The sequence below is a fragment of the Oncorhynchus mykiss genome, chromosome 7 (assembly GCF_013265735.2).
Source record: "Oncorhynchus mykiss isolate Arlee chromosome 7, USDA_OmykA_1.1, whole genome shotgun sequence".
Taxonomy (NCBI): domain Eukaryota; kingdom Metazoa; phylum Chordata; class Actinopteri; order Salmoniformes; family Salmonidae; genus Oncorhynchus; species Oncorhynchus mykiss.
Genome location: NC_048571.1, coordinates 36,717,609 through 36,744,771, shown reverse-complemented (window position 1 = coordinate 36,744,771; position 27,163 = coordinate 36,717,609). Strand labels below are relative to the sequence as shown.

The 27,163-nt window shown below is 41.6% G+C and overlaps 1 protein-coding gene across 5 annotated transcripts in view; it reads left to right on the top strand.

The window, feature by feature from the left end:
• Window positions 1-6,081, top strand: part of LOC110528947 (kinesin heavy chain) — a 119,454-nt gene extending 113,373 nt beyond the window's left edge. For 4 of the 5 annotated variants that reach the window (XM_036983177.1, XM_036983178.1, XM_036983180.1 and 1 more), the window contains 5 exons: window positions 1,120-1,354; window positions 1,503-1,786; window positions 1,965-1,992; window positions 2,950-3,053; window positions 3,608-6,081. In XM_036983177.1, coding sequence (XP_036839072.1) covers window positions 1,120-1,354; window positions 1,503-1,786; window positions 1,965-1,992; window positions 2,950-3,037 — 635 coding nt within the window. In that variant the 3' untranslated portion in view covers window positions 3,038-3,053; window positions 3,608-6,081. The remainder of the gene's footprint in view (window positions 1-1,119; window positions 1,355-1,502; window positions 1,787-1,964; window positions 1,993-2,949; window positions 3,054-3,607) is intronic. The other variant, XR_005052573.1, reaches the window with a different exon arrangement.
• The last annotated feature ends 21,082 nt before the right edge of the window (window positions 6,082-27,163 follow it).

Below are 27,163 nucleotides of genomic sequence, written 5' to 3'. Positions count from 1 at the left end.
ATCACCTGCGGGACAGGTACAGGATGACAACAACAACTGCCCGAGTTATATCAGGAATGCACAATCCCTCCATTAGTGCTCAGACTGTCCACAATCGGCTGAGAGAGGCTGGACTGAGGGCTTATAGGCCTGTTGTAAGGCAGGTCCTCACCAGACATCACCGGAAACAATGTTTCCTATGGGCACACACGCACCGTCGCTGGACCAGACAGGACTGGCAAAAAGTGCTCTTCACTGACGAGTCGCGGTTTTGTCTCACCGGGGGTGATAGTCGGATTCGCGTTTATCGTGGAAGGAATGAGCGTATCACCGAGCCCTGTACTCTGGAGCGGGATCGATTTGGAGTTGGAGGGTCCGTCATGGTCTGGGGCGGTGTGTCACAGCATCATCGGACTGAGCTTGTTGTCATTGCAGGCAATCTCAACGCTGTGCATTACAGGGAAGACATCCTCCTCCCTCATGTGGAGTTCCTGCAGACTCATCGTGACATTACCCTCAGGCATGACAATGCCACCAGCCATACTGCTCGTTCTGTACGTGATTTCCAGCAAGACAGGAATGTCAGTGTTTTCCCATGGCCAGCGAAGAGCCCGGATCTCAATCCCATTGAGCATGTTTGGGACATGTTGGATCGGAGGGTGTGGGCTAGGACCATTCCCACCAGAAATGTCCTGGAACTTGCAGGTGCCTTGGTAACATCTCTCAGCAAGAACTGGCAAATCTGGTGCAGTCCATGAGGAGGAGATGCTCTACAGTACTTAATGCAGCTGGTGGCCATACCAGATACTGATTGTTACTTTTGATTTTGACCCCCCCTTTTGTTCAGGGACACATTATTCAATTTCTGTTAGTCACATGTCTGTGGAACTTGTTCAGTTTATTTCTCAGTTGTTGAATCTTGTTATGTTCATACAAATATTTACACTTTTTTTGCTGATTTTATATAAAATTCTATTGGTTTCAATAATTTAGTATAATCATTTAAATTGAAAAATTCAAAGTTTTTAATCCGCCGTCGTGTTGCATATCTATTTATTAACCATGTGCCATGATGATGATGATGATAACTACAATGATGACAATTTTTAATACCAACATTGCTTTGTTTTCTCTTCCCAGCCAAGCCCGTCCGTCCGGGCCAGTTCCCACTCTGCTCCCCCACCAACCCGTGGGTTCGCATTACTGAACAGCAACACTCCATCCATTTTAGTAACGCCATGTTCCAGATCCCCAGCCAGACAGCTAGCCATCACACCAGCCACCCTGCCGCTCCCCCAGCTACAGCATCTAACTCCAACCCCACCCAGACCAACAATCACCACTCCAATGAGACCAGCCTCCATCAGACCAAGACGTGAGTTCAAACATAGGAATGGAGCTCGCTGTGTATGAGCTTTATACAAAAGTGAAAACATGATACTGAAGTGTAATTTTACATTATTGATTGATTGAAATACTGTACATTCATGACTAGGTGACTGATGGGTCTGTCTGTCCTGTAGGCTGCCAGCTGAGCCACCCAACACCACCACAGTGGACAACGGCACAGTAAAGGACACTACAGTGCAGAAGACTACAGTGGATAACCCAACAGTGGACAATGCCGCCACAGTAGATCATTCTCCAGTGAAGCACCCTACAGTGGATAACACTACAGTGAATAGTGCCGCAATGGATAACTCCCCAGTGAAGCACCCTACAGAGAAGGACACTACAGAAAAAGGCTCTACATTGAAGGACCCTACAGTCAACTCTACAGAAATGGTGGATGTTGACAGTGTCAACGGTAAGGTTAACAGCATTCAATGTTCCCCACTTCAACTCACTCCTCACTTGGTCTGCTCCATAGAAATACAGTAGATATAATTAGTGTAATTCTATTTCTATGGTCTGCACTCCTCGCTGTTCACTATACACTGGTCTGACTGCATCCTCACCCTGACACCTGCTTCATCTATCCACAGGGAACACTACAGATATTAATGACAACAGGTAAGACTGCCCACCACTGTCACAGACCTGGCCGCCGTTATGTATTGAATCCCTCTGCAGGCTTGTACTACACCACACTACTGTGTGGCATGCTTGATAACAGGGTCGTTCCACAAAATTAGTGCCTTGTGTGTCCCTTTGATATTTTAAGTAAAGATTGTGCACAAATATTGAAAAGCCTGTTATATTACATAAAATGCATTTGAATAAAGACCACATAGACAAATCCATAAATCAAGCCTTGCTAAAATGCAAACGTCAGCATTTTGAAATGTCCCTCTGTGCTCCCGGTTGGTACAGCGATCTAAGGCACTGCATCTCAGTACAAGAGTTGTCACAACAGTCACTGGTTTGAATCCAGGCTCTATCACATCTGTCTGTGATTGGGAGTCCCGTAGGGCGGCACACAATTGGCCCAGCATCATCCGGGTTTGGCTGGGGTAGGCCGTCATTGTGAATAGGAATTTGTTGCCGACTTGCCTAGTTAAATAAAAAAATTAAAACATCCTCTTACTTTTCATAAGATTTTAACCCACTTAATCCCAAAATGTATAAAGCATTTTTTGCACATGTCCAAATCATTCAAAAGTATAAAAAATATATTGTGAAGCTCAACATAGTCACTTACAGATGATTTGACCATGATGCGCAAAAAATGCTCATATCTGTCCCATGACTTGAATGGGATTTGTGCAGTGAACGCTAAAATCTTAGCATGTGGAAACAGTGCCAGGGAAACTAAACCAAAGCATGGATTGCTGTCATACCTCGTCCATAGACTGTTTACAGGGTACGAAAACCAATATGTAATTTTGTAATTTGTGCCTCACTGCTATGCTGTGCTGCTGCTGGTTTCCTTCTGTTGCTGTGGCCTACCTTCCTGAGTGCCTCCCGCTAGCCCTGCCTGGTGTTGTATAGCATGTCTCTGAGTGTCCACTCTGCTGTTGCTGTTTCCAGGAATGATGTGCAGCACTGCGACAACCACAACCAGGAGAACCCAGCCAAACTGCACCACGTCATCCAGCCAGAACAGACTGCCAGCTAGTGACCCATCTCGATAGGTAAGGAGGGGGAGGGAGAATGTGAAATATTGAATGAGTATGTCATAACAGACAATCTAAGATGGCAGATTCATTGCCTTGTGTATTTCTGCCCTCTCTCTTTCTCCCTCTCTCTTTCTACCTCTCTCTCTGTTTCTCTCCGGGAGAGGGAGATAGAAAGGGAGAAGAAGATGGAGTGCACTGGACTGGACGTGCTTATGCTGATTTCCAAATGACCAGAGAGCCCCTAATATACCCCATATTGGGTAGATGTAATAATTATTGTTATTAGTATGGCTTCATCTTGCCTTTTAATTGGCTGGGTGGAAATAAGGAGTTGGACGATGGATGCGTCCTAAATGGAAAAGAAGTGCACTATATAGGGAATATGGTGCCATTTGGGATGCAAACTAGGAGTTAATTTCAGCATTAGACTCCAGCTGAGTCTAGTGAAATTCAACTCCACAGTTCTTCCCACTCACAATAAAGACTATATTATCAGGCGTAATCTAAGCCTGCAGTGCTTATTTGACTCACTGCCTTGTTTATTCTTCTCCTTCTCTCTCCCTCTCCAGGTGTCCGGTTCTGCCAAGACTTACCTCGTAAATTCGCATGCTGCGGATCAACGGCCCTCTGATCACCCCTCTATCCTCCTCCCCTCTTTCCCAGTAACACCAACTCTCTTCCTCCCTCTGTAGAACTCTCTGTAGCCCTCCACCCTCTCCCTTTCTCCACCTTTTCCCCTCTGCCTCTCCTGCTTGCTATCCGCCTGTCCACTCTCTTGAACCATTTGTCCAATACTTTGTAGGTGATATGAATATAACGTACTGTACTATGTGGGTATGGGGGTATGTATAGTAGGCCTACTGTATGGATTGTGTATACAAAGGAACAATGGCAGCATAGAAAACTCTGTAACTGAACCACTAGGCTTAGGTCCCAAATGGCACCCTATTCCCATCGGGCTCTGGTCAAAGGTAGTGGACTATAAAGGGAGTAGGGTGCCATTCGACACACAACCTAGAATTGGCAGCTTCCTCTTCCTCTAAGCCCTTACTATTCCTCTGACCCTGTTGGAATGAATTGGAGCTGTACTAGCCAATGAGGATTGGAGCATGATGGTGCAGTGTTCTGTGTGGCAATAGGGCGCGCTCATCCTGCTCCGTCTTGGAGGTACAGTACATTGTGAGGGTAAATGACGAGACATGATCCTTTTAGGCTCTTTTGGCCTTTTCTGTACCTATATCAAAAATAAGAGTATACAGTATAAGCCTAATACCTCTATTCAACACAAAGAGAATCGGTTGGAAAATAGATGTAACGGCATTCATAGGAAGAAGGTGAGGACCAAGGTGCACGCGTTCAAATTATTTATTCGAAACTGAACACTAAATACAAAATAACAAAAGGAATAACCGAAACAGTTCTGACAGGTGATACACACACTCAACAGAAAACAACTACCCACAAAACACAGGTGGGAAAAGGCTACCTAAGTATGGTTCTCAATCAGAGACAACAATAGACACCTGCCTCTGATTGAGAACCACACCCGGCCAAACACACAGATATAGAAAAAAATAGAACACAAAACATAGAATGCCCACCCCAACTCCCGCCCTGATCCAACCAAAATAGAGACATAAAAAGGATCTCTAAGGTCAGGGCGTGACAATAGACAACAACCGGACAACAATTGGAGATTGATCGAAGTAATACACACACGCAGAGCACGGCAACGTCTTAATTTAAAAGTGAACATATTCATACATGACCATTTTTCACTCTATTCTATTCATGTATATAGAAGTATATACAATATCGATGTATATGTGCACCCCATTAAGGTTGATTCTGTATTGGACAAGTGTTTTACACAGCTGACTGATGTCATAGTAATAATGATACTGTTTGCTAACTGAGCAGGTTAACATAGCAGACAGCTGTTTCTTTAACTTCCACAATACCATTAAGACAACAGATGACTTCTTCTCTTCCTTATGGCCGGTTGAGTAGTCAGGCCCAGAGCCATATATTTACTTATTTTGTAAATATGGCACTGGTCAGGCCGAGTGTGGTTGGAGACTTCTGAACAGTACTGTAGGTAGAGGGCAGATCAAGATTGCTGTGCTAGTGACAGTGTTTTTTAAATGCTATAAGAAATAGAGCTTACAGCAGCATTATACTCAAGAGTAAATAGCTGATGAATGTGGATGAGTTAGATCATAGGTCATACACAAACTTCCTCCAGCAGGTTCATTGTTGTACTTGTATGTGTGTATGTCCATAGAATAACAGCAACTACAGTCAGACGCAAGCATGTCTATCCTATGCTGACGCTCCAACCAAGCCCTTCAAGGCTTGCTTTCAGAGTAATGTATGCTTTAATGTATGCTTACTAATGCAGTAACTCTTAAGGTTTTCATCAAATAGGTTATCTGCTATGATGCAAACTACTAAAAGTAAAGAATAAAAAGTCTGGTGAAAAAAATGACAGGATTTTAAAAAATTTAAAAGTTGTGCTTCTCAATGCATCAATACAAGACTGAAAGAAGGGAGCTATATACTGTACAGTATATATATTCTATGAAGAAAGAAAGACAGAGATACTTTGGAGCTGTAACATACTACTTTATCTACCTGGGTTGGAGGTTCTGTAGGTTCCATGGGGTTCCATAGGGTTCTCTAGGATTCTCTAGTGTTCTATATGTTCCATAGAGTTCTAAGGTTCTATAGGGTTTTCTAGATTTCTGATGTACCTTCATCTCAACATGTTTGTTCCGCTGTGATGTGTCCAGTGGTCTTCAATTACATTCACCAACACAGAATGGAAAATATAACTGGGTAAAAAATAACAGATTTAGTAATTGTGTAGCAACTATTTTTATACTGTTCATTATTTAATTTTTTATTGTTATTATTGAATGTGATGTTATTTACTGTATATGTTTACTCTTGAGTTGCACATGGTTGTTCTTATGTTAATATATACTATTTATTCATTCATTGTTTATTGAATGCTAACTGATCAGTCAGAATACATTTTGGTTGTAGACAGGGCTGGTACACAAAGCAGCATTCAAATTACTGGTTGTTTCTTTTTTGGAAAGATACACTGATTCTTCAGAACAGTCACAATTCATCGGGGCATGAACTCTACAAGGTGTTGAAAGCATTCCACAGGGATGATGGCCCTTGTTTATGCCAATGCTTCCCACAGTTGTGCCAAATTGGCTGGACAATTCTTGATACACACGGGAAACTGTTGAATGTGAAAAACCCAGCAGCGTTGCAGTTCTTGACACAAGCTGGTGAGCCTGGCAACTACTACCATACCCCTTTCAAAGGCACTTCTATCTTTTGTCTTGCCCATTCACACTCTAAATGGCACACATACACAAACCATGTCTCATTTGTCTCAAGACCAAAAAATCATTCTTTAGCCTGTCTCCTCTTCATCTACACTGATTGAAGTGGATTTAACAAGTGACATCATTAAGGGATCATAGCTTTTACCTGGATTCACCTGGTCAGTCTGTCATGGAAAGATGTGTTCTTAATGTTTTATATACTCAGTGTATATAAAGTGATCGGTGCATTTCAACAACAGCATAAATACACTTATTTCAGTTTTGCATGTAAAAACAGAATCACCACTGCTGCCACTGTTTTGATTGCCAACTATTTAGATTAGAATGAGCAGCCAGCTCACAAGCAGCCAGCTCACGAGTGCATTGGTGACACAAGCACAGATACAACAAGTGAAAATTAATTATCTAAATGGGGATAGCTAGCATGTCACAAGCATGACCTCACAGGTTAACTTCAGTAGACATGAAATTAGCAAGCTACTAGTACATAGCTTGCCCACTAGCTAGCATATGATGAATAGCAGGGGAAACTAAAAGCAATGTTGCGAATTAGGCACAGAGCCATGTTTTATTAATCCTAACAGATACGCGAGAAGGTTATATCTAGTGTATCCCTCTGTCTTTTGATGGATGAACGTCTGGCTTATTGACGGGGCAGGTAGCCTAGTGGTTAGAGTGGTGGGCCAGTAACCAAAAGGTTGCTGGATTGATTCCCCAAGCTGACAAGGTAAAAATCTGTCATTCTGCCCCTGAACAAGGCAGTTAACCCACTGTTCCCTGGTAGGCTATCATTGTAAATAAGAGTTTGTTCTTAACTGACTTGCCTAGTTAAATAAAGGTTAAATTAAACATTTCTCCCAGGCTCCCAATGACTGTCATGATTATTTAAGTTCATTGAAATTTTCTCTTTAGTGCCATCTGTCTAGTACCTGAAAGAGCAGATGCCGAAGGCCTGAGCACCCATTCCAGTGCCCCAAGATAGTCCATTTAATTTTTGTTGTGAAATTCGTGTGATGAAATCCTGCAATCTCATTGATGCAGTCTCCCCCATTAGCAAAACTGGCAATGCAATCCAAGCGCTGGGTGGCTGAACACAGCTGCTGCTTGCTGAGAGTTACCTAGTAGATAACTGAACAGCTTGTTTTTGAAACAGTAAAATGTACACATTGAACACACTTTATGGACATTTAAAACAATCTATGAATTATATAATTTATTTTGTTTACATTTTTTTAACAATAACTCCATAATGGACCGGCCGCCACTGGGCCCATGTGCAGTCAAAGAAGACTATGGAGGAGTACATCCATGTTTACTAGATAGCTACAGTAGTTGCTTGATAACAAAACAAACAGACTTGCTAGTTTAGCTGACATTACAGTCCTCCAACAGTAGCTTGCTGTTATGAAAATCGAATTCAACAATGCCAACGTTTTCAATTTGATTTTTGCTTTCAAAAGCAGCTCAAACATAGAACGTGTAAGAAAGAACTTCATAATCATTCAATTAAATAGTGCATTATTGTAACAATGACGCTGGGAGTAAGGAAGTAGGTGCAGTTGGTGAGTTTAACAATAAAGACCGTAGAGTGATTCAACGGGTGCATTCGTGCTCTGGCTATCTACACCGATTTCAGAGCACTCTCATCTGACTGTGCCAGAGTGCAGAATCACTGATGAATTTACGAATGATCAACACCTGTCAAAACACTCGGATCAACACTACTTCTCGTCCAGAGTGTCCAGTGTGCGCTCTGGACGGCCCGAGTGTGAAGAGCGGGGCCGGTCCGGATGGCGAAGTTAGAAATCTCGGATGATGTTGGGATCTTGAATGTCGTCCACTGGAACCGAACACCGCTCTTCTGGACCGTACACCTCCCAGTCCACCAGGTACTGGAGCCGACCCCCACGACATTGGGAGTCCAGGAGGGATTTTACGGCATAGGTGGGGCTTCCCCTCGATGTCCAGGACAGGCAGTGGGGGAAGGCCTAAGCCAGGGGACGACTAACCACTGGCCTGAGGAGGGAAACATGAAAAGTGGGTGAGATCCAATAGATAGTGGGGAGCTGCAATCTATACGTCACCTCGTTGACCCTCCCGAGGACCTTGAACGGGCCCCACAAACCGAGGGCTCAGCTTCTTACAGGACAAGCGGAGTGGGGGGTTCCTGATGGAGAGGCAGACATTATCCCCAGGATGGAACACAGGAGCCTCACTGCGTGGGTGATCCGCCTGCTCCTTCTGGTGGCTGGAGCCTAACGTAGGCATTGTTCCAAAACTCTTCTGCGTGCCTGAACCACTCGTCCACCGCAGGAGCTTCGGTCTGGTTCAGTGTCCATGAAGCCAGGACTGGCTGATAACACAGAACACACTGGAAGGGAGTCAGCCCGGTGGAGTAGTGACGCAATGAATTGTAAGCGTACTCCGCCCAGGTAAGGAATCGGGCCGACTCCCCGTGCTGGTCCTGGAATTGACTATTCAGGAACCTCCCCAGCTCCTGCTTCAGCCTCTCCACCTGCCCACTAGACTGAGGCCGGTACCCGGAAGTGAGGCAGACCATGACACCCAGCTTCTAAATGAAGGCTTTCCAATCCCGTGACGTGAATTGGGGGCAGATTTGAGACCTGCTGGAAAAGTACCGCAACAACCTTACTTACTTACTGACTTTATTGTCCCCATGGGGAAATGTTGTTGCAGTGTCATGTACACATTTAAAATGGCGTGTAAATACATAACAAAATTGGCAATACAACTTTCATAACAGTGACATACCAATACATACATTTTTTTTAAAGACTAGCCTGCTGGCCTTACTGAGTTGATAGGAACACTAGCCCAAGGTATTTAGGAGGGATATCACACCTGGAACAAATTATTGTCTAGTAAGAGAGAGCGGTAGGGAGACCAGAGAGAGGGTTAAAACGGCAGGATTTAGATATTCTGACCACAACCACCAAAATGGTGGTTAAACCATCAGAGGAGGGGAGATGAGTGACAAAATCAATGGACAGATGAGACCAAGGACATTGAGGCATGGGAAGGAGTTTCCCTGCTGGAGCGTGCTGGGGTGATTTAGTTTGTGCACATACGGAAGAGGAATTTAGGAGTTGTAGCGAGTGATGTCCTGTGCAAAGGTAGACCACCAGTACTTTGAATAGTTTGGTTCATACTTGGATGTCCAGCGATGACAGCTGTGTTCGCCCAGGGCAGCAGCCGATCCCTCATCCCTGTGGAAACGTAGATGCGCTCAGGAGGACAGGTAGCTGGTGCGTGTTGCTTCCCCAGGGCCTGGCGAATGACCACATTTACGTAATTGATCCTGGGCGATATGTCAGAGTGAAATCGATCGAATGCTCTTACTGAGGGAAGGAGGTTGTTGGCCAAGATCTCACAATACATGGCCCCATCCATCCTCCCCTCAATACGGTGCAGTCGTCCTGTCCCCTTTGCAGAAAAGCATCCCCAAAGAATGATGTTTCCACCTCCATGCCTCACGGTTGGGATGGTGTTCTTGGGGTTGTACTCTTCCTTCTTCTTCCTCCAAACACGGCGAGTGGAGTTTAGACCAAAAAGCTCTATTTTTGTCTCATCAGACCACATGACCTTCTCCCATTCCTCCTCTGGATCATCCAGATGGTCATTGGCAAACTTCAGACGGGCCTGGACATGTGCTGGCTTGAGCAGGGGGACCTTGCGTGCGCTGCAGGATTTTAATCCATGACGGCATAGTGTGTTACTAATGGTTTTCTTTGAGACTGTGGTCCCAGCTCTCTTCAGGTCATTGACTAGGTCCTGCCGTGTAGTTCTGGGCTGATCCCTCACCTTCCTCATGATCATTGATGCCCCACGAGGTGAGATCTTGCATGGAGCCACAGACCGAGGGTGATTGACCGTCATCTTGAACTTCTTCCATTTTCTAATAATTGCGCCAACAGTTGTTGCCTTCTCACCATGCTGCTTGCCTATTGTCCTGTAGCCCATCCCAGCCTTGTGCAGGTCTACAATTGTATCCCTGATGTCCTTACACAGCTCTCTGGTCTTGGCCATTGTGGAGAGGTTGGAGTCTGTTTGATTTAGTGTGTGGACAGGTGTCTTTTATACAGGTAACGAGTTCAAACAGGTGCAGTTAATACAGGTAATGAGTGGAGAACAGGAGGGCTTCTTAAAGAAAAACTAACAGGTCTGTGAGAGCCGGAATTCTTACTGGTTGGTAGGTGATCAAATACTTATGTCATGCAATAAAATGCAAATTAATTCCTTAAAAATCATACAATGAGATTTTCTGGATTTTTGTTTTAGATTCCGTCTCTCACAGTTGAAGTGTACCTTTGATAAACATTACAGACCTCTCTCTCTCTCCTCCCCTTCACCTACACTAATTTGTAAGTAGGAAAACCTGCAAAATCGGCAGTGGATCAAATACTTGTTCTCCCCACTGTAATGTAATGACACATTATATAAACTCTTTATAGTGTTTTATTTACATTTTAGAGGGATAAGGTGATATGTTGGACAGATCGAGTGAAAAAAAGGCGTTTTCTCACACATCTCCTCTTCTTCTCTCTACCACGCATTAGTTTCGCTTCCCCACCTGCCATTTTTAAAAAGACCCGAAGGAGCTCATTGCCGTCTTCAATCATGCAGAAACGGGCAGCGTGGAGGTCTCGGCATGAATTCAGTTGGAAAGGGGAGAAATGGTGCTTTACAATGGTATTGACATTACAGTTGATCTGGAAGTATTACGTTTTTTTGGGCGCTAAAATAAGGTCAATTGTACGGACCAAGGCGATGTACAAAAGTGAGTGAGTTTACTTTAACACAATTTAACTGATTAACTCTGGAGGCCCCAATTCAAAATCATCTCTTTGTAGAAAAGTAACTGTTTACATTCATTCCAAAAGCGAACACATTAACACAGTTTCAAATAGATTCAAATCCTTTTTAGGCCTGTGCATTAATAACACAAGCTAAAAATAGCTAGCTAGTATGAAATGGAAGGCTACCTATCACCTATCACTAGCTAGCTAGCGGTTAGAAATTAGCATGTGACTTGGCATTGGTTACTTTTTATAAAATGTGTATCTTTCTAAAATACGTATCATTAGAGTAGTTGATGTGTACACATGTAATGTGTACACACTCAATATGATTCCCTCTTTAGAAAAAACATTTAAGAGCCAAAACATTTATAACGGAAATAAACAAATTCAGCCGAAATGGCATCTTGTTCTCATTGACTTTCATAAAAAAGGGAGCTACCTATGTAGCTCATGTCAATGGGAAAATCTCACTTGTTTTTCACTCAGTCAAAACAGTTCAATTAGACATCAAAATGACAGGAAAACATGTTTAACTAAACTGTGTTGAGTTCTCTAGATTTTGATGAAGTAACTATGCGTACAAACCAGAGACACGGAGAGATAGCTTTTGGTTTTTTTCACTCGGCATCTTCCAATGGTCACAGACCAACGTACGAAAAAGAGAGGCGCGCACCTGCAGCAGTAACACTCTGAATGCCTCTGCCTAGTGGTAGCGCTAAGTATACACGTATATCAATGCAACACCATGGAGGACTACAATAATAATGGTGTAGCTCAGAAATAATAAGTAATCATTTGTGGAAAACATTGCTACTGCAATATAACCCCACCTTTTTCATATGTGAGTTGAATAAGTGGTTAGGAGCGTTGGGCTAGTAATCAAAAGGTCTCTAGTTCAAATCCCGAGCCGACTAAGTGAAAAATCTGTCGATGTCCCTTGAGCAAGACACTTAACCCTAACTGCTCCTGCAAGTCGGTCTGGATAAAAGCATCTGCTAAATGACAAAAATGATAAAAACACTTTCACTTGCAATTCCACTTGTGAAAGTGAGATTTACATATGGGGTTTTCTTACATGTGAAACTGCAAAAGAGATTCACACGTTAATGTTTTTCAAATGTAAACTTACAATTCACATGAGTTGAAAACATGTTATTTTACTCACATGAAAAGGTGATGTTAACATGTGAACTCTACATTTAATTCATGTGAACATATGGTTTCACGTGTGAAATTTAAGGTCAACATGTGAAAACAGCCATTTCACATGTAAAACTGCAAATGTCACATGTTTTTTGTGTGTAATGGAACAGCTCCTTTAAAATCAATAATGCATTGTGTTCTTTAGGTAAACAACTTGTTTGAATAATATTTGAAAGCAGCCTTTCCTTATTAAATAAACACTAGTACTTAAGAGTTTGAACTCTAGGTGTAAAAGGTTGATGTATTGATGTAAAACTGTTTACAACAGAGTGTAAGAAGTGTACAGTATCCTAAGGGAACCCTAGTATAACTCAATACAGACCACCTAGGAACAGATAGTGGGTTGGATCTCTGCACTGTAGGTTTTGATGTGGAAATTGTAAGGTTTGGGGATGGTGATTATGATGATGAAACTTAGTGTCTGTTTGTCTCTTGTCTGATTTGTAAATCAATATGAAAAATGTTCTGGTCATATCTCTGATACTGTAGCACCTACAGAGCATTATGGGTACTGTAGTACATCGTGCTACAGGCATCACAAGCATAAAATAATGACTAATACAGTATATACTAAAAAAATAATACTAAAAAACAATGTACCAACGTACAGTCGAGTGGAACCACCTTTGTTTGTTTGTATGTTTATTTGTTTGTTTGATTATAGTGTTTGGGATAGTGCATGCACTACATGCCTCTGTAGCTGCTGAAAAAAAATGTTATGACAATAACGATGAAACTCTTTCAATAAAGATGATTCATATCACGACACTTAGGCCTCGGTATTAAGTTACTCACAGTGTGTATGGTTTTATTACTACAAATAGTGTTGTGGGGTTTTGAAGCTGTTGCATTATGTCTTAATGTAATGAGAAAATAGATTAATGTAAAAAAGGATACAATATCACATCTAATGAACCATTAGTAACCATAATATGAAATATTTATAGGCCCAGTCCAGTTAAAATTCTGTTTTTTCCTGTGTTTTATATCATATTGTACAACAACTGATAAAACAATATTTTTTTATCAGTGTGGTTGAAAATAATTGCTGGTTAAAAATACAATCTACACAAGACCTTCTAATCAGCAGGTTTGCATGGGGGAGTTTCGGCTTTCCATGGTGACATCACCATCTATGCCAACTAGTTTTCTGTTTTCCCCTTCCCACTCAGACCACTCCGACAGGCCTAGCAAAATTCTTGCTTGAGAAAAAGTTTTGCTAAAAAGCTATTTTGCCAATTTTTATGGAATTCTAGTACAGTAAGGTTCTTGATTGGTATCCAGTGTTGGATTCTGGAGTAAACTTTGAATATTGTTGTACTCAGAGTATAGGAACATTATTTACACAAGGGACATGAGGTATGCCATAATGAAGCTTGGGAGGGGCTGAGTGCAGGGAAAACAATCACATGTGACAGTACTGATAAGGGGAGAAACCGTTGAAGGCTCATATCACTTAGTTCCCTGCTTAGCAGGAAGGATGCAATGTTTAGACATAAGGAGGAGACTCCACCCAAAGTGGGGTAGGAATACCACCACGGGGGAAGCCATGTCTTTTGTCTGAATTACAGTTGACTCTTTGGGAAGAATTAAACTTGGTTAAGGCTCTCTAGTGTCCGTGAGTTATTTACTCTGAAAAGTAAGAACCTGACACCAGAAATGACTTCCTAATATTTAGTTGTCCTCAGAACAACCTCAATTCGTCGGGGATGGACTCTACAAGGTGTTGAAAGCGTTCCACAGGGATGCTGGCCCACAGTTGTGTAAACTTGGCTGGATGTCCTTTGGGTGGTGGACCATTCTTGACACATATGGGAAACTGTTGAGCGTGAAAAACCCATCAGCGTTGCAGTTCTTAACACAAACCGGTTCTCCTGGCACCTACTACCATATCCCGTTGAAAGGCACTTACATTTTTTTGAATGGCACACCTGTCTCCTCCCCTTCACCTACACTAATTGAAGTGGATTTAACAACAACTTTAGCAAGTCTATGTCATGGAAAGAGCATGTTAATGTTTTGTATACTCAGCATATAAAAGTTGAGTACAGCCAACAAAGACAGTATATTTTTTTATCTCCATTAATAATAACAGTAAGATAAGATGTATTTTTATTGTCCATTAAACAGTAAGTTAAGGTATATTAACATTAGAATCTGTTTTCATTATGGGGAACAATGAAAGGTCCGCAAAGTGGATTGCTGGCTGAGTTTATTTTATGTTAAAGGGCCAGTGTACGTTTATCACAGTTGTGTGTGTCTAATGGCAGGGTATTCCTATCAAGTATTTTGGGGAGACTATTTGGAGAAAGACTGAATGAGTTACATGAAACATTGAGGAAATTTAAAACAAATTATTTGAGGGAGTTCAAAAGTATTATCAGAATTATTAGGTTTTGTTTGTAGTAAACATTTGGGTTTAACCTCTGGCGTCGAGCAATCCCGTATCCGGGAGCGTAATCATAGCCTCAAGCTCATTACCATAACGCAACGTTTCCTATTCATGAAAATCGCAAATGAAATGAAATAAATATATTGAAACACAAGCTTAGCCTTTTGTTAACAACACTGTCATCTCAGATTTTCAAAATATGCTTTAACCAAAGCTACACAAGCATTTGTGTAAGAGTATTGATAGCCTAGCATAGCATTAAGCCTAGCATTCAGCAGGCAACATTTTCACAAAAACAAGAAAACCATTCAAATAAAATCATTTACCTTTGAAGAACTTGTTTTCAATGACGAGACTCTCAGTTAGATAGCAAATGTTCATTTTTTCAAAAATATTATTTGTGTAAGAGAAATAGCTCCGTTTTGTTCATCACTAAGAAAAAAAAATGAAAATGCAGTCAACACAACGCCAAACTTTTTTCCAAATTAGCTCCATAATATCGACAGAAACATGGCAAACGTTGTTTAGAATCAATCTTCAAGGTCTTTTTCACAATTCTATTAGATGAAAAATCATTCCTGGCAGTCGGTTTCTCATCAAAGGCAAACGGAAAAATACTGCAGCTGAAGATTACGCAATAATTGCGACGGAGGACACCAAGCGACCACCTGGTAGATGTTAACCTTATGGTCAATCTTCCAATGATATGCCTACAAATACGTCACAATGCTGCAGACACCTTGGGGAAAACGTGGAAAACGTAAGCTGACTCCTAGCTCCTCCACAGCCATATAAGGAGTCATCGGAATGAGGCGGTTTAAAAAAATGCGGCACTTCCTGCTGGGTTTCGCCTGTGGCACTCACAGACAATATCTTTGCAGTTTTGGAAACGTCAGGATGGTTTCTTTCAAAGCTGTCAATTATATGCATAGTCGAGCATCTTTTCGTGACAAAATATCTTGTTTAAAACGGGAACGTTTTTCATCCAAAAATTAAAAGAGTGCCCCCTATATCGAACAAGTTAAGGGGATTTCCATGTTTCCCAGAGACAAGAAATCTTAAAGGGGTACACTCACATATGGAATATTAGGAGTTTTATTAATTATATATTAATTATAATTATAATGGAGTGTATAGCTCTTGGACATAATTATAGTTTGAACCACAGAGGAGAAAGTGGAATTGAGGCAGGACAAATTATGTTGAGCGGGGGAATAAACTCTAGTGAGGAAGAAGAAGAGGTTCAGGATTCTGTTTTAAACATTGGCTGTGAAGGTTTCGAATGGGCTACAATTGATTTGGTAGATGCAACAGGAACAAAAATCATATTTATCATCGATAATAAATAGGGGAAGATATGGTACATTGAGGTTTGGACAGGAAAATACATAGATAGAAAAATAGTGATTTTATAAGCATTAAAATTATTAATGAAAATAAATATGTTGCAGTTCTTAGGGATGGTAAATTACTGTAGATAAGGTATCCCACACTATGCAACATATATTAAATTAGTGATGAGACTGATTGGATAACCCATGTTATTGTTAGATAAAATACAGTGGATTCCCAAAGGAGAGATTTCATTAGCACAGAAAATAGATATGATATGGTTAGCATTCGTTTTGGCTTTATTTGACCATTAGAAGATTTTATTTAAATAGTATTAAAGTTGGCAGGGATATATGACATCTGTGGTGATTTAGGATTATTGATAGGATCGAGATAGGTTGATTAAGGTTATCTAAGGACTTTAGAGATTGCCACCATAGACATGTTTTTTTTTTAAAACATGATTTTAGATCAAGCCAAACAGTGAGACACTTAGATGATATTTGGAAACAACACATAGTTGTTACTGACTGTAATGAGAAAGAGAGCTGCAGACAGATATGGGAAAAGGTAGACAGAGGAGCCCTCCCTGCACTGCTGAGACCTTGAAGGTTTGAGAGCAGAGAGGAGAAGGGGGCCAGGAAATGAGATTAAGATTAAGAGTGACACCGAAATAGTAGCATTGACTGGTGTCTGTGAAATAAGAAAGGAGAGGAAAGGGTTACTGTTTAAATAGATAAACATATATATATTTAAGAACAATACAAAGCAGCATAGATACTGTAACTCTTAAAGTAGATAAGACACTTGACAGAGAATTGATACAGGATAGACATGAATGGACGCCCAAGGGAGAATTGGACATGTGGAGAATGAAAAGGGCGCTCCTACATGATTATGTCAGAACATAAGGATCATTTACTAATCTTACCTAAGTCATTGTTTAGAGTAGGCAAGGTTGTTACCTGGGCAGAGCCAGGTATCAAAGGGGAGATGGGTAAATTGTGGTCTAGGATAGGACACTTTGTGGCCTATTGGATAATAAACTGATAAAAAAATAAACATTTCTAGCTAACGAGTAGGCATAGATGTTAAAGATATAATCAGATAGAACAAATGAGAAACTGTTTGTTAACCAAACCTGTATATCCCAGATTTTATGCACTGCAGGTGAATTACAGGAGAAGGTGATTCACTCAATCCAGTCCCTGAGGAGAATAGATGGAAAGCAGCCCCGTTGGGAGGGGCCATACCAAGTACTCCTGGTGACAGCCTACACAGTGAGGATAGCTGAAAGAGCTACCTGGGTGCATATCACAAATTATAGGAGGGTAAAGACACACTGACACTGTCAAACAATCACAGGGGTAGGAGCAGAACCGTAACCAACAGGGTTCGGGGGTTAAACTCTCTACTGAAGATTCCCTTATACCCGACCTTTCCCCGCTGTGAGCGTTCATAGAAGTGAAAGTGTGACTTGGCCTCTGGCTGATGATATGTTCTCTGGGAGAGGGTGGGGCTTCACAGGGGTGCTGGCCATCCTGAGCTGTCTGATCGTGGGAGCCATATTCCTGATACACCATGAACCCCGAGAAGGCCAAAGAGGGTAACTTGACTCATGTGCTTGACTCATGTGAATTTTGATATTACCATAGCATCTCAAAAGGTCACTAGAAAGGAATAGTAAGGAAAGGAGAGTGGAGATTGGGAAGGATGTCTCAGTGGAGTTCTATGTAGACCAAATGGGGTCTCTGACTCCTTGGCAGTCTAAGACTACGAGCCATTGTGGAAGATACCTGTGCAGTTCATGGAAACAGGTTATAGCTCACACTGAGAGAGAGGGCAACATAAATCCACATACCCAGTATGGTAGAAGATGGAGTGTAGTGAAAGTAAGGGTTTCAGTTGATAACCTAGTGCCATTCCCGGGTAGAAGAAGTTAGAGCAGATGATAGCTCTATAATCAGCCAGAATAAAGCAGAGCCCCTGACAAAGCAGATACTGACTATGGAGTTGTCCAGAGTCAAGGGCCTGTGTGGGTAGTTCAGACGAAAAATATTAAGGAAGTGATTGAGGTGGAAACTGAAACTGGTTATGGGGATTCTAACCTGTGGTTAGAATGGATTCAGTATAAAGCCAGATCAGTAGCGAAAGAAGAATGTTAGGCCTGCTCCACAGCAAAAATTCAGTTGATAACCATTCTCTTTCCATTTCATGGAATTGATTCACTCAGGGGAATGGCCTGTATGGTAAAGCTGTTCATGAAGCAGGGAAAACAGACAATGACAGTTGCATTTTCTGTATCCCCATGTGCTCATCACATTCAGATTTCCCCCTTTCACAGTTACAGGAGGACATTATTATTGCATGGCTCGCTACATCTCGGTTATTCTAATGACTGCCTTGCCTGGTTCACCAACTTCTTTGCAGACAGAGTTCAGTGTGTCAAATCGGAGGGCATGTTGTCCGGTCATCTGGCAGTCTCTATGGGGGTGCCACAGGGTTCAATTCTCGGGCCGACTCTTTTCTCTGTATATATCAATGATGTTACTCTTGCTGCGGGCGATTCCCTGATCCACCTCTACGCAGACGACACCATTCTGTATACTTCTGGCCCTTCCTTGGACACTGTGCTATCTAACCTCCAAACGAGCTTCAATGCCATACAACACTCCTTCCGTGGCCTCCAACTGCTCTTAAACGCTAGTAAAACCAAATGCATGCTTTTCAACCGTTCGCTGCCTGCACCCGCATTACCACCCTGGATGGTTCCGATCTAGAATATGTGGACATCTATAAGTACCTAGGTGTCTGGCTAGACTGTAAACTCTCCTTCCAGACTCATATCAAACATCTCCGATCCAAAATCAAATCCAGAATCGGCTTTCTATTTCGCAACAAAGCCTCCTTCACTCACGCCGCTAAACTTACCCTAGTAAAACTGACTATCCTACCGATCCTCAACTTCGGCGACGTCATCCACAAAATAGCTTCCAATACTCTACTCAGCAAACTGGATGCAGTTTATCACAGTGCCATCCGTTTTGTTACTAAAGAACCTTATACCTCCCACCACTGTGACCTGTATGCTCTAGTCGGCTGGCCCTCACTACATATTCGTCGCCAGACCCACTGGCTCCAGGTCATCTACAAATCCATGCTAGGTAAAGCTCTGCCTTATCTCAGTTCACTGGTCACGATGGCAACACCCACCCGTAGCACACGCTCCAGCAGGTGTATCTCACTGATCATCCCTAAAGCCAACACCTCATTTGGCCGCCTTTCCTTCCAGCTCTCTGCTGCCTGTGACTGGAACGAATTGCAAAAATCGTTGAAGTTGGAGACTTTTATCTCCGATCGCTGCAGCTGTACATAGTCCATCGGTAAATAGCCCACCCAATTGACCCACCTCATCCCCATACTGTTTTTATTTATTTACTTTTCTGCTCTTTTGCACATGATCACCTGATCATTTATCATTCCAGTGTTAATCTCCTAAATTGTAATTATTCGCCTACCTCCTCATGCCTTTTGCGCACAATGTATATAGACTCTTTTTTTTCTACTGTGTTATTGACTTGTTAACTCCATGTGACTCCATGTATAACTCTGTGTTGTTGTCTGTTCACACTGCTATGCACTGCTATGCTTTATCTTGGCCAGGTCGCAGTTGTAAATGAGAACTTGTTCTCAACTAGCCTACCTGGTTAAAATAAAGGTGAAATAAATAAAATAAAAATCACACACGGATGGGACGTAGGGGAAGTAAGGACATGCAATAGGACAGAGAATGTTACAACCGACAAGACAATGAGGGACTTGACTGGCAGATGAAAAGGCCTGGAGTGGATGTCTGGTGATTTGTGGAGGTGTGAGACTGTGACCTGGCCTGCCTACCAATTGGACCGGTAGTTGTGCACTAGTGCAGCTAGGCATGCTCTTTACCCTTACCCAGAGCCAGGTAGAAGAGAGAGGAGTTCTCAATCAGGATATTTTTGGCAATAGAGTTTACATTGATAGCATTAGTGTTCCAGGGAGGTGGGGGTCCCAGACGAGTTCAAAGCAAGAAATCAGATCCTAGCAGGATTAGAGTCAAGTATTTTCTGGTGTTCTACTCTCAATATGAATGTGGACTGGATCAATTATGTTTATTATAATCCACAGCGTTTCATTAATGATATCAGAGATGCAATAAAAGGATTGGCAGAGCAGACTAAAGCGACCAGCCTGATGGCTTGGCAGAATAGAATAGCCTTGGACATGTTAATGGCTGAAAAGGGTGGGGGTGTATGAGGTTCGGAGCAGAATGTTGTAATTTCATCCCCGATGACACAGCTCCAGACGGATCAGTGACCAAGGCCCTGGCAAAAAAAAACTCTGGGGTAGATAATGGTCTAATAAATTGGTTTGATAGTGTGTCTGGGAAATGAATAAACGTCATGATCACTGTGTTTTGGGCAACCTTCACCTGTGTGACTGTGTTAGTTTTGTGTGAATGTTGTGGGAAAGGTTCTCATTTCTAGGACTCTGGAGAAATCGATGACATAACAGATGGTGAAATACGGACCAATTCCAAGCTCTGACCAGTGGAATGGGGAATACATGGCTCCAGACCTAGTAGATGAATCCGTATTTTACACATACGAGGAGCCTATGTTGGATGAGACCATTTTTGATGTTTAGGGAAATTAGATGGTTTCTTGTTAATGTTTAGACAGTTTCTTTGATTAAGATTGTAATGCAAATCCTGATAAGAAGAGTTATGATTCTGATGTAGTTCTAGAACAGTCATTGATGACAATCGAATGTAAATACATGTATTGTTTTGGTTTATTCTTGTATAACATTAATGTTTCCATATAGTGTTTGATATGTCAGTGTGAATTGTTTAGTCATTAAGGGTTTGTTTGTTTAGGAATTGTATGAATAATGACTAAACAATATTTACATTTAAATAGAACTATAATTAATTAAACTCTACCCTGTTTTACAATATCTGATTAATAATGTTAGTTCCTAAGAAAGAGGCTATGTAGCATGGACAAGGGGTCATTGGAAATGATAACCATTGTGTAGGAAGGAATGTGTGTGTGTGTTTAATGTAAGCAAAGAGAATTATTAAATTCCTTTGACAGTTTGATAATTGGACCTTTGTTTTTCCTAATCTTTATCAATGACCTTGCTGCTGTGTCTTCTACATACTTCCCATTCTCTTTGCTGATGATACCAATTTGATTTTATCAGACAAGTATTTTGATTCTGAAGCCAACTCCGGTATGGCCACATTTTCTGAGTGGTTCCGTTATTAAACAAATTATCTTTAGTTGTAAAAAAATCCAAAAAAATCAAAATGTATTTACTAGTAAGAATAACAAAAATGCTTAAAAAAAAAAGCCAGAATCTCAATTGGAGGGAAAGAAATGGAACAAGTCACATCCACTAGATTCCTCTCAAAGTGAGGAAATCTGTTGGTATCATCAGAAAGATTAGTGGTTTGGTTTATCAGGCTTGCTTCCTAACTCTATACTATAGCTTAATTTACCCATATCTCATATTTACTGCAATATTGTCTGGGCCAGTACATAAGCCTCCTACCTACAAAAATTACTCATCATACAAAATATATTTGCAAGACTTGCCACCTCCTCTAATTACCTGGCTCCATCTACACCTTTGTTTAAGAAACTCAATATATTGTCTATTTACGACACTAATGAACTCCAATTATGCACTTACATCTACAAATTCCCAGACAGTTGCTGGATTGAGTCCCCGAGCTGATGAGGAAAAAAATCTGTTGTTCTGCCCCTGAGCAATGCAGTTAACCCACTGTTCCCCGGGTGCCGATGACGTGGAAGTTGATTAAGGCAGCCCCCTGCACCTCTCTGATTCAGAGGGGTTGGGTTAAATGTGACATATTTCAGTTGAATGCTTTCAGTTATACACCTGACTAGTGTCATGACTCTCCTGTAAATATCTGAAGGATCAGATTACAGTGGGGCAGCCCTACAGCACCCTCTTTCTCTCCCGCAGAGGGGGAGAGGTGGAATAGGCGCTTTATGGCGGTCGTAAAATACTCTGCTTCTGGGCTCTGTAGTATGGAGATTGGAATGTGACTGTGGAACACAGACAGACACTTGGTCAAACCTTGACATAAAAAGGTTGAATAATTGAGGAACAGTCATGTCGAGTTTGTTTCATTTGGTGAAGGACAGGAGACAGACATTACTGTTTCTTTGTTTGTATACACTTTTCAAGTATGGGGTTTGCATCTCAATGTTGTATGAAACAAATGATTAAGCATAAGAATACTTCTGGAAAGATAACAATGTGAACTTAGTCTTCAAATGAGAATTGTTTTTCATATTAACTTATGATCAGTCAGTGGCCACGCCCCCGTGAGCACAGACATTATACCCAAACGTCATGGAACGCCCCTTTCCACAGAGTTAATAAAAGGGCTCGTGACAACATTTACATTTAGTTAAAAACACAGGGATGGAAGTTCCCATGTTGAAATGGCTATAAGAAATATACAAACAAAATACCAGTTATTCCGGCTTCAGCTGTTTAAATACTTTAGTCTGGTAAACGTCTCAGATCTAAGAACAATGGTACTTTGAAAGATCCATTCTCAAGAATGTTTCCAAATGGTACTCTGACGTATAAATTCTAACAAACTACAACTACGAAAGACTTTGATCTCTGGTGGACAAACCAGAGACTTTCTGTCGACTGACTATCCAGCAGACAGACCGGCGAAGACAGAGAGGGACAACAAAGGCATACACTCGTAAATATGTCAATTGCAGTTTCTTTTTGAATGAGCGGTTGTTCATGTTCAAAGTATTAGCATTTCCATGAGTGTAGTGTAGTCGACGTGGGTCCACTCTGAGTTTCCCGCTTTTGAGCTGGCCCCACCCCTTTCCTTTGTCTACTAAGCCGTCATATCGGCTTAACCACCAGGGACTTATCAGTGTATCATGTCCTTAACCAATGTATAACTATTGTGTATGTGTTTATGTAATTCTGTGATTGATTAGTTAGTTAGTAAGTAAATAATTAAGCCAATTTGTATATCGCTGATTCATGATTTATCATGCTAGGGTTTGCGACATTCAGGAATGAGACTGATGAGGTAATACATTAATAGAAGACTGTAATCGATAAGATATGAAAATATCTGAAGAGTTAATTTGGGAAATAGAGACTCTTTATACATTTTCCAATGGTGACCCGACTCCCTAGTTAATTAAAGTTTACATCATTACTTTTTCAAGTAAGGAATAATTACACATAGAGGATTTATTTGATAATATACCAGTCTTCACATTTAATGAAAGTCACGCTACGACACTAGGTATCCCCCTTTCCCTTTCCCTAAACCCTTCAATGGATTTTTCCAGGTTAATTCTGAAATCCATCTATATAACACAAGACATTATGATAACCTTCACCCTCCCCACTCACATAGTAAATTATCTATCAGATACAGAGGTACCATACTATGGAATTATTATCTTCACATTGCAAAAACCTCCAAATCCCTCAATAACTTCAAGCAAAGATTGTGGGTCAGCCTGATGAACCAAACTACCCAAGAATCAACTCTTAAACTCACTGACACACACATAATCAAACATGTTTTTTCTTGTATACTGAGTATATCATGTACAAATATAATTTGATTTTAACTGAATGAACAAACTATTGTTTTTGGTTCTTATATTTGTGGTGTGGTTTTCATATAAGCCCTTTTGAGCTTCCAACCTCACCTGCACACCGTTTTTACCAGTTTTGTACCTGTACTGTTTTGTATTTCACTTATTTTCTTTGATGAGAATAAATAAAACCTAAAACTTACCTACCGCTCATTATTCCCTCTCAACTGTGTGTTATCTGGCGAGTGTCCACTTCTGACCAGTGCAAATCATATCATTGTTTACGTGGTGTAACCCTGTGACTGGAGGTGACATTCCTGCCCTGGAACAGTACTGCAGGCAACCTCAGTTCCAAATATAGAATAGATAGGGTCTGAGAGAACTTCAGGAATACATGACTGCAAGATATAAATCAAATAACATTTTATTGTTAGCAGATGTTATTGCAAGTGTAGTGAAATGCTTGTGCTTCTTGTTCCGAAAGTGCAGCAATATCTAACAATTCTAGAATTGTACAGTATTAGAAGAGCCATAGTGGGGGGATCACGTGACCCTTGAACGAGATGGCCGCATGAACTAAGAGCTCCGCACAAGTAGTTTCCAATTCCTAATCTTACCTCCACTCCAAGTTCACACTCATTTAGCTTTAGTAAGAAAAAGTCATGGCGGCTACAAAAGGCGACACTACATGTGACATTTTTACCCGGACTCGAGTATTAGCGACGGAAAAAGCCTCCAAGAAGAAGCTAGCTTCAGAAAAAACTAGCGCCATTAGCCAGGAGCAAGAGAACCCGCTCCCCCACGAGGCACAACGAATGCCAACCTCGCACTCTGTCGAAGACATCCTTTCTGAGTTGAGATCCCAACGTACAGAACTAAACACCAAATTAGATGCCATTAACTCTCAGCTCAGTGCGATAGGGGGCAAGGTGACAATCCTGGAAAACGCTTTGCCTGACATCAACAACAAGATAACCATAAACGCGGGGCGCCTGGACGAGGCAGAGGGGCGAATCCTATCCATGGAAAACTTATTGACAGATGCCATGGAAACAATAGCATATGCTAAAAAGAAAATTGAGCATCTGGAAGAGAAAACAGAGGACCTGGAAAACAGGGGGCGAAGGAATAATTGTGTTCTATTCAATCTGGGCGAAAAAGAAGAGGGAAACATGCCACTGATCCGCTACCTGCAAGACAAACTTCCCGAGTGGCTCCACCTGCCCACCGACAGGCCCATAGAACTCGAGAGAGCTCACCGAGCACTGAGGCCCCCACCAGCAGCCAGACAACCAGCGCGCCCAATCACCATACGTTTCCTGAGATTCACCGACAAGGAACGAGTCCTACAGGCGGCGAAAAACAACACCATCACAGTGGGAAACACCAAACTCGCTTTACACCAGGACGTGTCAGCTGGAATACGCCGAAAGCGCCGAGAATTTGACGAAGTGAAGAAATACTCCATTGACCGAGGCATCTTCAGGGGATTCAAATACCCAAACGAGCTCAGGATTCTTCACCAAGGAGCCTTGCGACACTTCAAAACTCCCGAAGAGGCAAAACGTTTTCTGAAAGACAATCCTGGCCAATGAGAAACAGACCAATGACTAAATGCGATTAATGCCATTACTAAAGGAGGTAAGACGACATATAGCCGATATCCAGAGATCCACCCCCTAAATGTCATTATAGCCGTCCAATTTATATTTATTGTCCTTTAACTGAGAGGGGTGGGCTGTATAGCCTAACTTAGGCCTACTAATGTTTCAGCCTACTTTTATTTCCCTGTTTTTTGTTGTTGTTGCTATTATTACCTGGGGTTCCCTATGTCCCTTGGGGGAGGTATATGTAGGCTGTGCTATTGATTTGTATTTTTCTCCCCTCTTTTACTGTGGTCTGGACGAGGGCAACTGTGTTATTTACTCAATGCGGGGTGGAGAGGATGAGGCATTTCTTTGGTGGGGAGAGGGAGACGTTGTGCGTTGCTAACTGTTCCATTCGGAACACAGAATTGAGACTGAGCGGGGGGTAATAGATCCAACGGGATTTGTCGAGTTGTTTGGGAACTTGGCTGGGGTGTTCAGAGATTATTATTTTATGTACACCATTTATTTTCCTTTTATGTGAACGCAGCTGTAATTACTATCCACTTTTACCCAGCGATGACTTGCACTAAAGTTCGATTACTGCTCGATGACGATGACTAGTACCTTAAATCTATTGACATGGAACTGCCATGGTCTAGGGCATGCAATAAAACGAAAAAAGATACTATGTGCTCTAAAAAAGGAAAAAGCAGACATTGCGCTATTACAAGAGACACACCTCTGTGATGCTGAACATGCCAAACTCCGCAGAGCTTGGGTGGGACAGGTGTATTTCTCATCTTTCAAATCAAACAGTAGAGGCACAGCCATACTTATCCATAAAAATGTTCCATTCATAATTGACAAAAACATATCTGATCCGGAGGGGAGATTTATTTTGATAACTGGGTCACTATATGGTCAACCAATTACTATATTAAACATATACGCCCCTAACACAGATACTCCTGCCTTCATGTCAAAAATCATAACCCTGTTCAATGAGCATTGTGTCTCCTTTGGCGTGGTGGCTGGAGATTTTAATTGTACCCTTAACCCAACCCTAGACAAATCATCTCAAGTCCCCACCACAAATCCTAGATCTGCAAAGATGTTGAACTCTCTTACTAAAGAGATGGGACTGATAGATATCTGGAGAGAGAATAATAGCTCATCTATGGACTATACATACTACTCTAATGTCCATAACACCTACTCCCGTATAGATTACATTTTTATCCCAAAGAGTTTCATAAATTCAGCCACATGTACAATCGGACCCATAGCACTTTCAGATCACGCCTTTGTCCACCTCCGCTTTGACCTCTGCAAAAACATCCCGAGGTCAAAGAGCTGGAAATTCAACACCTCCATGCTATCAAATGACGAGTTCCATACATTGGTAACTACATGGATAGACAACTACACACGAGACAATAAAGATTCTCCTGTTTCTCCGGCCACAATGTGGGACGCTGCTAAAGCCACACTAAGAGGTCATCTAATTGCATATGCTTCCTCTAAGAAAAAAGCAATGGAAGCACACAGGCTAGATCTTGAGAGGGAGCTGGAATGCTGTGAAAAAATACATAAACAATCCCTAGACAGCACTTCCTGGAGTCATCTTAAAGCAGCCAAAGCCAAACTGAATTTGGACTACACAGTTTTCTTTACTAAACAGAAATACCATGAGTATAGCAATAGGCCCAGTAGATTGCTTGCTTACCAATTAAAAAAGGAGCAGTCAGAGCGTACAATCATGG